Source organism: Myotis lucifugus, unplaced genomic scaffold (genome assembly GCF_000147115.1).
Source record: "Myotis lucifugus unplaced genomic scaffold, Myoluc2.0 scaffold_63, whole genome shotgun sequence".
Lineage (NCBI taxonomy): Eukaryota > Metazoa > Chordata > Mammalia > Chiroptera > Vespertilionidae > Myotis > Myotis lucifugus.
This window is the reverse complement of record NW_005871111.1, coordinates 3,642,546-3,654,927: the sequence shown is the minus strand read 5'-3', so window position 1 is coordinate 3,654,927 and position 12,382 is coordinate 3,642,546. Positions and strand designations below refer to the sequence as shown.

General features: G+C 38.7%; 2 protein-coding genes across 6 annotated transcripts in view; one reads left to right on the top strand and one right to left on the bottom strand.

Annotated features, from left to right (window-relative positions):
* JAK1 (Janus kinase 1) overlaps window positions 1–7,559 on the top strand; it is a 123,675-nt gene extending 116,116 nt beyond the window's left edge. For 2 of the 5 annotated variants that reach the window (XM_006089779.3, XM_023754674.1), the window contains 6 exons: window positions 1,311–1,503; window positions 2,236–2,360; window positions 2,685–2,857; window positions 4,502–4,619; window positions 5,247–5,357; window positions 6,021–7,559. In XM_006089779.3, the coding sequence (XP_006089841.1) occupies window positions 1,311–1,503; window positions 2,236–2,360; window positions 2,685–2,857; window positions 4,502–4,619; window positions 5,247–5,357; window positions 6,021–6,116 (816 nt within the window). In that variant the 3' untranslated portion in view covers window positions 6,117–7,559. Of the gene's footprint in view, window positions 1–1,310; window positions 1,504–2,235; window positions 2,361–2,684; window positions 2,858–4,501; window positions 4,620–5,246; window positions 5,384–5,416; window positions 5,602–6,020 lie in introns of those variants that run through there. The other 3 variants (XM_023754673.1, XR_002829538.1, XM_014456744.2) reach the window with 3 other exon arrangements.
* A 1,142-nt stretch (window positions 7,560–8,701) lies between these two features.
* The window catches only part of RAVER2 (ribonucleoprotein, PTB binding 2), an 81,291-nt gene continuing 77,610 nt past the window's right edge, over window positions 8,702–12,382 (bottom strand). Inside the window, exon 12 of the mRNA XM_006089778.3 lies at window positions 8,702–9,644. Coding sequence (XP_006089840.1) covers window positions 9,498–9,644 — 147 coding nt within the window. The 3' untranslated portion in view covers window positions 8,702–9,497. The remainder of the gene's footprint in view (window positions 9,645–12,382) is intronic.

Below are 12,382 nucleotides of genomic sequence, written 5' to 3'. Positions count from 1 at the left end.
GTGCTACATTGATAGACTTATATATTATAATATGGCTGCCTATGTAATGATGTTTACCACATTACATACTTATAATGCAGTATTATCTATGTTCAGTGTACTGTACATTAAATCTTTGTGGCTATTTTAGTACGTTACAAGTCCATACCCTTAAACACCATCTGTCCTAAATCCCTGATAACTACAATATAACTGTGGTTTGTGTTTTTTAAAGAGGTTTGATTTTTTAGATTTTTTGTTTGTTTTTGTCTTTCTCTGGTCTGACATATCTCGCTTAGCATATTGTGCTCAAGGTTTGTTTATGGTATTGCAAATGGCAGAATATCACCCTTGCTCCTGACTAAATACTATTCCATTGTATATATGCATTACTTCTTTTTTTTACCCATTCGTCATTGATGGGCATTTGTATTTTTTCTATATCTTGCCTATTGTGAATAGTGCTGTGATAAACATAGAGTACAAATATGTCATTGAATTCCTTTTTTCATTTCCTTGGGTATTCTCCAAGAAGTGCAACTGCTGGATCATTATAGATCTATTTTTAATTTTTTGAGGAACCTTCATATTGTTTTCTGTAGTAGTTGGACAAATAAACATTCCCAATAGTGTGTAAGGTTCCCTTTCACATCCTCACCAGCACCTGTCATTTTATTTTCTTGATGGTAGTCATTCTAATGATGTGAAGTGATAGCTCTTTGTGGGTTGTACTTGCATCTCCCTGTGAAGTTAAGCATCTTGTTGTGTGTCCTTTTTTGAAAAAATGTCTCTAGTTCTTCTTCCCATTTTTTATTAAGTTTTTCAGTTTTTTTTATTTTATTAACGTATTTATGTTCTATATTTTTTTTGGATATTAAACCCTTATCCAATATATGGTTGCAAAATGTTTCTCCCATTCTGTAGGCTGTCTTTTCATTTTGTTAATTTGTTTCTTGTGCTGTACAGAAGCTTTTGAGTTTGATGTAGTCCCATATGTTCATTTTCTTCTTTTGGGCTTTTAGCATCATGTATAAAAAAATCATTTCCAATACCAGTATTCCAGTGAGCTTCTTCCCTATGTTTTCTTCTGGGAGTTCTATGGTTTCAGGTCTTATGTTTAAGTCTTTGATCCATTTTGAGTTAATTTTTGTGAGTGGTGTGAAGTAGGGTTCCAGTTTTATTGTTCTACATGTGTTTTCTCCTGTTTTCCCAGCACCATTTGTTGAAGAGATAGCCTTTCCCCATTGGGAGTTCTTGAGTGCATCTTGCCTCAACTTCTGAGCATGTTCCTGCCAGCCCAGGCTAATCCAGCACATGCATCTTTCCTCCAGGGCCACTTTGGGAAGGTTGAGCTCTGCAGGTATGACCCTGAAGGGGACAATACAGGAGAGCAGGTGGCTGTCAAATCCCTGAAGCCTGAGAGTGGAGGGAACCACATAGCTGATCTGAAGAAGGAAATTGAAATCTTAAGGAACCTCTATCACGAGAACATTGTCAAGTACAAAGGCATCTGCACAGAGGATGGTATGTTGTGCAAAATAGGGTTGGTTTTTAAAGACTAAGCGCCTGTCTGGGATCAGAAGGGCCAGTGCTGAGGCGGCAGTGCCGCAGCTGTATGTGCGCTAGCTGGTGGCCCCCATGAGCTGTAGGGCTTCCAAGTTGTTTGCACTGACATCCCTCAGCAGCTGCAGAGCTCCAGGGAAGCCGCGCAGCCTCCCTCCCAGCCAGGGGATGACCCCGGCATCATCTTTCCAGGCTGTTCATACACCCACGCGGGGGACTGACCATCACCCGTCCGGATACTGGCACTGGAGGCACACAGCAGTATGAAACTGACACCCCCCCCTCACTTCTAGTCTTCTGATCCAACTCTAGCCAGGATATTTCGTTTTCTAGTGTCTAAGGCAAGGTGGCAAATGGTGTTTACTAAGAAGTGTATCTGTTTGCAAGCCAGTACTTTAAAATTGGCGGTGAAATGATGTGGTTCATATATTTTTTTTCATTATTATTTGCCTGGTGGTTTGCAGCGCAGTCTGTATTCTCTCAGTGAATGCTGATGGCTCTGGGGTGGGTACACGAGTGTTATTATCCTTGTCACTGCTGAGGGGCCAGAGGCTGTGGGGCTTTCGAAGTTGGGGGACTTGCCTGTGGTTCAGAGGTGATGCTGAAGTGTCTCCAGATCCTGTGCCCATTACTCTCCCTCAGTTCCTTTCTTTGGTAACTTCGTACTGATGTTTTGTTCTGTTTTGAATACAGGAGGAAATGGTATTAAGCTCATCATGGAATTTCTGCCTTCTGGAAGCCTTAAGGAATATCTTCCAAAGAATAAGAACAAAATTAACCTCAAACAGCAGTTAAAATATGCTGTTCAGATTTGTAAGGTAAAGAAGAAGCATGTTAAAGATTACAAAAAGGGGCATTCATCCTGGGTGATTGATTTGTAATTAGACTTTCTGATAATTGCACTGAGTTTATTTTGCTCTACACGACTAGGATGAACAATTAGCCTCTACTAAGAAACTGAACTGATTGTTAAGTACAGCTGATTTACTGTGTTTCTTTGAATCAGATTGGTCTTACTATTTTTGCATAAAGTAAAAACCCAAACAGTGATATGTGAATTGTATTTTTTTTGTATGAAATGATAGGAAATACAGTGTGAACTGACCTTCAGCAATGCCCTCTGCCTTTACTTCTCTCCCCAGGGGATGGACTATTTGGGGTCACGACAGTATGTTCACCGGGACTTAGCAGCAAGGAATGTCCTTGTTGAAAGTGAGCACCAAGTGAAAATTGGAGACTTCGGTTTAACTAAAGCAATTGAAACCGATAAGGAGTACTACACAGTCAAGGATGACCGGGACAGCCCTGTGTTCTGGTAACTAAAACAGACTTTGGTTTCATCAGTATTTCGTAGGGTTTCTGCTGTTTTGATAGGCCCTTTCTAGCTCTGTGAATGTCTCCCATTCCTCTTACCTGAGTTGGTGTTAGAAAGGCCTTAGAACATTTGGAATTGATCTTTGCCCTCAGGAAACAGCTTTAGGCTCTTCCACTGAAAGCAACTCAGAGAAATGTCTGAGCTTCGAATGGCACCATCTTCCAAAGAACAGAGAAATGTAACCATCACCTCCGCATCTCCAGTTTCCCAGGAGAGGGCACTTACTTTTTTAAAATATATTTTTATTGATTTCAGAGAGGAGGGGAGAGAGATAAAAACCAATGATGAGAATCACTGATCGGCTGCCTCTTGCACGCCCCCACTGGGGATTGAGCCCACAACCCGGGCATGTGCCCTGACCAAGAATCAAACCATGACCTCCTGGTTCATAGGTTGGAGCTCAACCACTGAGCCACACCGGCCAAGCAAGAAGGCACTTATCTAATATGGTTCTTAAAACTGTTAGCAGTTAGAGTAGGCACATCCCTGTAGAGGCAGCCTGGAGGGCAGGTAGGAGAAGGGGGCAGGAATGAGGTGACAAAGTGGGCATGGAACAGATCCAAGGAGACCCTGGACAGAGCAGAGCAAAATCCATGGGAAACGTGGGCATATTCTCTTGAATCACCAGTCTTCCCTGCTTTCCACCTGTCAGCCCAGAACACTGTCCAGGAGAGAAGTTCTTAAGTGTCCACTCCAGACCCTACCCACCCCCATTAAACTAATGAGAACCTGGGAGGTACATCCTACATAGACACAAACAGAGATCTCTCCCATCCGTGGAGACTAAACCTTCCTTTGTTCATTAATCAAAGGAGTCAAGACACAAGCAGACCAAGTTTAGAGTTTAATGGGTGAGCAACCAATTTCATGGTACCATAAATATAGGGGGGTTCAGGCTTGGTTTTCTGGAAGTCCTAAGAAACCTTAAAAGATCCATGGGGGGTTGTAAAAGTGGTTAGAAGAAGGCATGTGTGACTCAAAAGAATGAGGCAAGAGCAGTGGTATCGTAGGAACTGACATCAGCTCGGTGTGGCTGGTCATGAAGTGGGAGGTCTGCCTTGGGGGGCGGGGATCCCACGAGCTTTGGGGTACTGTTGGGTGGGGACTTGTTTTTAAAAGGTCACTGTGGAATGGAGGGGAGCCAGAGAGGCTTGATTCAGCCAGAGCCAGTGATGGTGGGTTTAGGAGAGGTGAGTAGGTATGAGAAGTATTTAGGAAATCAGATATGGGATGCCTCAATTTCTGGCTGAGGCAATTGGGTATCATTCATCAAAACAGCTGACACTGGAAGAGGACTGGGCAGGGAGGTCACTGCTGATTCGTTCTGAACTTGTAGGCAAATCAAATCTGGGGCCTGTCCCCATATACCTGCCTCCACGTGGAGAGCACAGGCTGTGTGCAGTGAAGAGCACAAACTTACCCTGCTATTGTTTTGGAGGAAATATGTACTGAGATTAATACATACTTTCATGTCGTAGAATATTAAATTCTAAGACAAACCAAAGGTGATTTTTCTTTGTAAGGTATTTATCTGCTGGCATCTCCTTCGCAGGAAGCGAAGTTTCATGCTTTCCTTTCTTTCAGGTACGCCCCAGAATGTCTGATTCAGTGTAAATTTTATATTGCCTCTGACGTCTGGTCCTTCGGAGTGACTCTGCACGAGCTGCTTACTTACTGTGATTCCGATTCCAGTCCCATGGCCGTAAGTTGTACTCGTCTGTTCATTTGAGCCTAGCACCCAATTAAAATGTGCCCAGCCCTGGCCCGCACATGCTTTCAGGGCGTGTGAGGGAAGCAACCAGTTCTCTCTCCCACTCTGAAAAGCAATGGAAAAAATATCCTCAGGTAAGGATTAACAACAACAAAAATGTGTCCATCCTTCTGCTTTGTAAGTTTTAAGTTCTTAAGTGGAATCCAGTTCGTGTATTATAATGGAAAGTGTTGCTTTCCATCTAACTTGGTTTATTCCTTGACACTTTGTGTGGCTCTCCCACATCCTGCTTTCCCAAGGAGCCCAAAGTTCTCTCAGATAACCCTGACTTTCAAGGGTCTCCTCTGTGTGAAGGAGCCCTGGGTAGGAGCTTTGTCTGAGCTTCACGTATTCCTAAATGAGGTCATTCTCACTGGGAAGGCTCCCTGGCCAGGAGGAGTGGTGGGTTGAGTCTGATCATTGAGTGCTAATAAGGATTTTTGGACTTGCATTTAGAGTTACTATGGAAAAAGCCTTTTTATTATTTTAATTTCCAGTTTATTCTAGAAATTCCACCTTAATCTGGTTTATATAAATATATGCAACCTAAAACATCTTGTCTGGTTTTATTTTACATAGTTGTTCCTGAAAATGATAGGCCCCACTCACGGCCAGATGACAGTAACGAGACTTGTGAACACATTGAAAGAAGGAAAACGTTTGCCTTGTCCTCCCAACTGTCCAGATGAGGTATTTCTGGGCCGGGCACTTCACAGTTACACCACTCAAATGTTACTATGTTTTCACAGTTTGCATTTATCCAGCAAGGGACAAGGTGGGAGGAGCAGGGAGGAGTAGACAGTTCCTTAAAACTGTTTTCTGAAGCTGAATTTCAGATATTTGAGAAATCATCTTTGGGCCAGATGACAGCCACAAATTATGTTCAAAGCAAGGATTCCCTCCAAAAGTAGGCTCACCTCAGAAAGTACCATAGGAGCATATTTTGGTATAGCCTTATTGTGAAAAATACATATATACATTTTGTGTAGAAGTTTGTCCTACTTACTGATAGCATTTATGATGTAGCATTTAAGATGTTCAGTTTTCTGTATTCTAAAGTGAATTGAGCCTTTAAGACTAATTCATACTATGCAGTACATCTTAGAGTAAGGTACCCAGAATCTAAACTGAGATAATACTTCACCCTTAAATTGGTTTACCATAATGACCTGGATTTTTTTTTAAGGTCATTTAACCCATGAGCTTCTCAAATATTAAAATATTATTTATGAAATATAGGTGTGACATTTTCTATATTAATCATTCAAATACCCTTGTTATCTAGTCTTATGGAAAGTCATTTACATTTCTATACTTTTTTTTTTTTACTGTTACTGTTTCTTCTTTTTACAGGTTTATCAACTTATGAGAAAATGCTGGGAATTCCAACCAAATAATCGGACAACCTTCCAGAACCTTATTGAAGGATTTGAGGCACTTTTAAAATAAGAAGCATGAATGGCATTTAAATCTCACTGTGTATTAAGTCCTCTTCCCCAACAAATACCCACGCCATTTAAAAAAATTTTAATGGAAAAACTTTGTATTCTGTCTAAAAAGATACTTGGGTACGTAATTCACGTATAAGGCACGCTGTGGTGCTTAATATGTGTAAGTACTTCCTCGTTATTTGTCACTGTTATTGGTGCCAAATTTAATGACAACCAAAATATTAGTAAGCACTCCTCCTTTTGGAACGATATACCACCATTTCATCTGGCTAGTGTACCATCACAGTTGTGTACCAGAATAGAATATTTTCAAAACAAAATATCAAGATGATTGCTTTCTCCCAGCTGATTTAAATATTTTTCTGGTGCATAAATCAAAAGATAAAGGTAAATGGACTTAGTCAGTACATCATCTATATAGTGATAGAGCAAGCATTCTTGAACTATTAGATACCAGTTAGTATACTATCATTTCTATACAAAGATGAGTGTATTCTTGTCATCAATAGGACTTTAAACTTGGAGTTGTTTTGTTTTTCCAGTAGCTTAGCTCCTGTCCCCTTGGGTGACCAGCGGTACCCTTTTATTTTTATTTTTTTTAAGAAAACTGATTGTGCTCGGGGGACTGCTATGGAATAGACCCTTTGCTGCCTGGTGTTAATTCTTGAGAACTCAGCCTGTGCCAGTGCTTTCCCAAACAGTATACTGCTAAACAGATTTGATTCCAAGAACCTGGATGATGTTATACACGCTTTTAAGAAATGTCAATGTATATATATCCTTTTATAACTCGACCACTTTGGGGCAAGCTATTCCAGCATTGGTTTTGGATGCAACCAGTCAGAATATATACTACATCGCACTGTTCTTAGAGTGTTTCAGTACTTACCCGCCATCTATAACAGTCGATCACTATTTTGACTGTCATCCTATGGCAGCGATTTTCAACTCATGGGACACCAAAAAAAAGATATAATTTTGGTTCATTCACACCAGATGGCTGTTGTTGTATTAGCTGTAATTTTTTTTTTTTTTTTGACAAGGGAAAAGAGTATGCCGCTGTCTAGTCAGGTATTGCATGTTTTAACAGTTCTGGTGGCACACTGGTTGAAAATCGCTGCCCAGGGGAATAAGACTTGAAAGAAAAGAACCCGCTAGCAGCACTATGGAGTTCAGGATCCACTAGACAGTTTTGAGGTAGCTGGGTAATCAAAATGTCTAATCTCTGATTCAATGTGAACCATTAGATCTTTATGACCAAGAAAGAGTATGAAAAATGTTTTGTTTTACCTTTTGAGCCTGAAAAGAGAGAGTTCTGGATTGATCCATTTAGATTTGTTCAATGATCCTCCATTACCAAGATGTCTGTCTGTGTCAAACCTGTGGCCACTCTATATGCACTTTGTTTACTGTTTATACAAATAAATAATACGAGACTTCACATGCATATGCCTTTTAATATTAAGACTCCATTTCAAAGCATTTCAAACAATTTGTTTACTTAGAAAAATAACAATATAGACTTTGGGAAGGGTCTTTTTTACTAACAACACTTGATTTGTACTTATGTCTAATGTTAGTGGTGCATAAGCCAGGACAGAGGGCAGATCCACATGTGCTGTAAATGAATTTTCATTTCGCAGCTCTTATTTAAAATTCACCATCTTATGTGTGTGACTAAGCATTGAAGCTTAACGCGGCAGGAAAAAGGGCAGAAGTGCAGAGCATGGAGAACCCATTATTGGTCTGCTGAGTCATGCCTATCCTGATCGTTATTCATAGGTAGTATCCTTGTATCCTTCTTAGAAATTAGTCTAGCTTTCATTTTCCAAAAGAAGTTAATATATGCAATAAATTAGACGAAGTAATGTTTTTTACAACATATGCACCAATTTTTTTAACTTCATAATTAAAACAGGATAGATACCTCATTATCATGGTCAAAAATAGTAAGTCCCCCAAATTACAAGATATTTAACAATCTGAGTTCAAAAAGACTAGGATCATTGAGATTCCTAAATTCCTTATCAATTACAGTCTCATAACAAGGAACAAACTTTGATAGTTCCAGATGGCAAAGGGTTTCTCATGCGTTTAATACCAATGTCTTCAGGAAATGGTGATGTCAGAAGTTATATGCAACAAAATTGTTTTATTTTTAGCCTAACATACTACAACAGAATAAGAGACAAAGTGAAGTAAAGCTTATTATTATTAGTTCAAAATGGTGGTAAATACTATTACTCCATAAGACTTTCAGAAAGAACAGCATTGACTGCTTTACTGTCATACTGTGAAATAATGCATTTAATGATCTAATTACTAGTCGATACGTCATGGAATGAGACAGAAACCTAAGTTCCTTGCCACTTACAAGTCAGGTGCAAAAGTTAAAGGTCTTTCTTTAGGTGAAGTAAAAGGATTAGGGAATTAGTACTATTAGATCAGGGATCAGCAAACTTTCTCCATGAAGGGCCAGATGATAAATATTTGAGACTTTGCAGGTCTCTGTCCAGCTACTTGGCCCTGCCATTGTAGAACAAAAGTAACCTTAGACAGGGTATGAGTTAGCATGGTTGTGTTCCAAAAAATTTTATGTATGGACACAATTTCCTAAAATTTTCATTTTTCCTCCAACCATTTAAAAATGTAAACATCATTCTTAGTTTGTAGTCTGTACAAAAGCAGGTGGAGGACTGAAATTAATCGCAGGGTATGGTTTGCCACCCGCTTAAGTAATAGCATCAAAGCTACTTTTCTTAAAATACCTTGTTTTTTCACAAAAGGCATATATGGTTAATAACATATTAGAAGTAAGGAATCTGTGGTAGTGTATACCAGGGTATCACTCTCTGGGGGGGTTTTATATTACATGGCTGGTGTATGTGGCTAATAATTTAGTTTGCATGTATAGCATCTTTTTTTCAGTATTGCTGCATTTTGTACTTGTACTCTTGTAATTCTAAAAATCTATAAATAAGATTACTTCTAGGGAAGGTAAATAGAAATGCACATTGGCATGTAAGAAACTCTTCTAAGGCCCAGGAAACAAGACTGTTTCCCATTTATTGCTTCAAATTTTTATGTATGGTGTCACAATTATTCCCAATCCTAAAATAAGGAATATTGTTAATTTCTGCACTGGACTATAAGTTAATACCGCATTGATTAAGATGCATCTACTTCTATTGGAAAAGGTCCCTTCTTATTGCTACTTACTTTTTATTTGGCAATTCTGCCTGCTGCACAACACAATTCCTTCTGGGAAATTATAAACCCGTATTTAAAGGATATGGCTAGTATGAATGTAGTTAAGGCAGCGATGAACAGCAGAGATACTCAAAGAGCCATAGGAGGTTATATAAGGAGAGAACTTAGCTCAGTACACACGCTTCTTTTTTAAGTAGGTCTCCATGTAATATGCTCCTGTGCCCTGAGACTGCTGGTCAACAAATTCCACAGAACCACCTTCTGGGGCAGAGATGAGATAAGATGAACCTCGCTTTTCATTTCTTAAAGATGACACCTGTGAGAAAAACATCATAACTAATGCTAAAATCTAAATTACAGTTGGCTTGTTAAAGATGTGTATAAGAAAAGCCATTCTACTTCTGATTTGGTATAAAAAACAGAATAGCAGAATAAGTAACAATCAAAATCACTTGTGCAAAATACAACCCAGTGTCTGAATGCCCTTTCTTCCCCAACCCCCACATTTGGGGAAAGAAAGACATTGCAGTTGCTTCGGCTGATTACCTATTTCCACCCCTCTGAATCAGAATATCAACACCTGATATCAGTATTCTTCTGAGGAAGGAGAGTGGCTAAGAAATTGAGCTGCATATCAAATTAGAGGTTACGTTTGTATAGCAAGAGAATAACCTAGCAGATGTAAAAACTGGCAGAAGATGTCAATGAAAATAACGATGATGAATTCTAACAAGCAATGTGAATTCAAACTTTAGAAATTATTAAAATGTAGATTTCTAGGCTGCATCACAGAGATTCTGATGTAGAAGTGTTTACGATAAGGGCAAAATGTTCTTCACAAATAATTAAAGAAATTAGACTGTGTGGCACAACCCTGGGAGCTCCTAATGTTTTAGTTTTAGCCTTTACAAATACTACATGTGACAATCGTGTAGAAGTGACTCATGAGGAAAACTTCCAGCTGCAGGAGAGCCTTCTCACATTAAAATTACAACGGTCACAATTTTTAAAATGAGGGTTAACTTCACAGGGGACAGATGATGAGTCTGTCACAACTCCTTGTAAAAAAGAGCTCTCATTCATGTTAAGGAGAGGGATACAGGAGAGTTGACCAACACAAAGATGACACAGGAGGCTACTGAGTGCCCTCCTTCCATGGCCTCACCAAATGTACAGCTACACATTGGATAATTCCCCCTGAAAGAGACCCAGAAACTAGTACACATTGCACAGAGGAAATGCCCACATGGGTAAGAAAGGCTGAGAGATACCTGCCATAAACCCCAGCACAGCACCATACAATTGGGAGGGAACGCCAACTTCTAGTTCTGAGGAGTGCCTCTAGTGCCTCAACTTCTAAGGTTTCCATTGGAGTGATGAGCTCCCAAAACATCTAGCTCTGAAAACCAGCCAGTGTCCATGAGATCCATAAGAATATGGCAAACAAAAAAGCAATTCTTAACAGGTGTACGAACTCCAGCTGTTTTTAGTCTGGATAACTATCTCTCCAATTCTGAAGGACAACTTTGCTGAGTACAGTATTCCATACAAATAGACATCAAATGAAGCAAAGGTAACTGTACTTATCTCAAGACAAAATAAACTTTAAACCAAAGAATGTAGTAAGAGAGACCAATCATGAGGATGTAATAATTACAAATATTTATGAACCCAAAATAGGTGCACCTAATATACAACACAAATATTAATCTTCTGATGTGAGAAATCTGCAACATAATAAGAGCAGGGAAAGTGCATACTCCACTTTATACAGGAAGAAAATCATTAAGAAGACATTGGCCTTCAACTACACATTCAACCAGATGGACCTTACAGACATATACAGAATGTTCCATCCCAAAGCTACCAAATACACATTCTCAACACATGGAACATTCTCCATGATAGATTGTACATTAAGCCACAAAACAAGTCTCAATAAATTTAAGAAGATCAAAATCCAATCAAGCATCTTCTCAGACCACAATGTTATGAGACTAGAAAACAGCTATAAGAAGAAAACTGGAAAATTCACAAATAAGGGAGGTTAAACAACATGTTTCTGAACAATGAATCGAAGAAATCAAAATAAAGTAATCTTGAGAAAAGTGAAAAACAATTTATCAAAACGTGGAATGCAGCAAAAGCAGTTAAGGGAAGTTTATAGTGATAAATGCCTACATGAAGAAAAAGAATGATCTCAAATAACATAACACCTCAAGGAACTAGAAACATACTAAGCCCAAAGTGGGTAGAAAGGAGGAAATAACAAAGATCAAACAAATAAAATAGAAATTAAAAAGACAATAGAAAAAGATAAATGAAACTAAGAGCTGGTTTTCTGAAAAGATAAAATTGACAAAACTTCAGTTAGCCTTACCAAGAAAAGGAGGACTTAAAGTTATAATGAAAGGAGTCGTTACAACCTATCAGAAATGGATCAGAGAGATCACTAAGAATAATTATAGGCAAACAAATTGGATAATTTAGAAGAAATGGGTAAATTCCTAGAAACACACAAATATGACTGAATTATGAAGACACAGGAACTCTGAACAGAATGATTAGTAGTAAGAATATTGCACCAGTAATCAAAAAACCTCTTAAACAAAATTCCAGGACCAGATGGCTTCACTGGTAAATTCTACCAAGCATTTAAAGAACAATTAATACCAATCCTCAATTTTTTCTAAAAAATAAACAAGGAGGCAACACTTCAAAACTCATTTTACAAGGGTAGCATTACCCTGGTACCAAAACCAGACAAGGACATTATAAGAAAAGAAAATTACAGGCAAATATCCTTAATAAACATAGATGCAAAAGTCCTTAACAAAATATTGCCGAACTAAATTCAACACTACATTAAAAGGATCATACACCATGTCACATGGGATTTATTCCAGGGGTCCAAGAATGGTTCAGCAGCTACAAATCAATGTGATACACCCTATTAATAAAGGATAAAAATCATGATCATCTCAAATCATCTGACAAAATTCAGTGTTCTTTCGTGATAGAAACTCAACAGAGTATAGAGAAATATACCTCAAT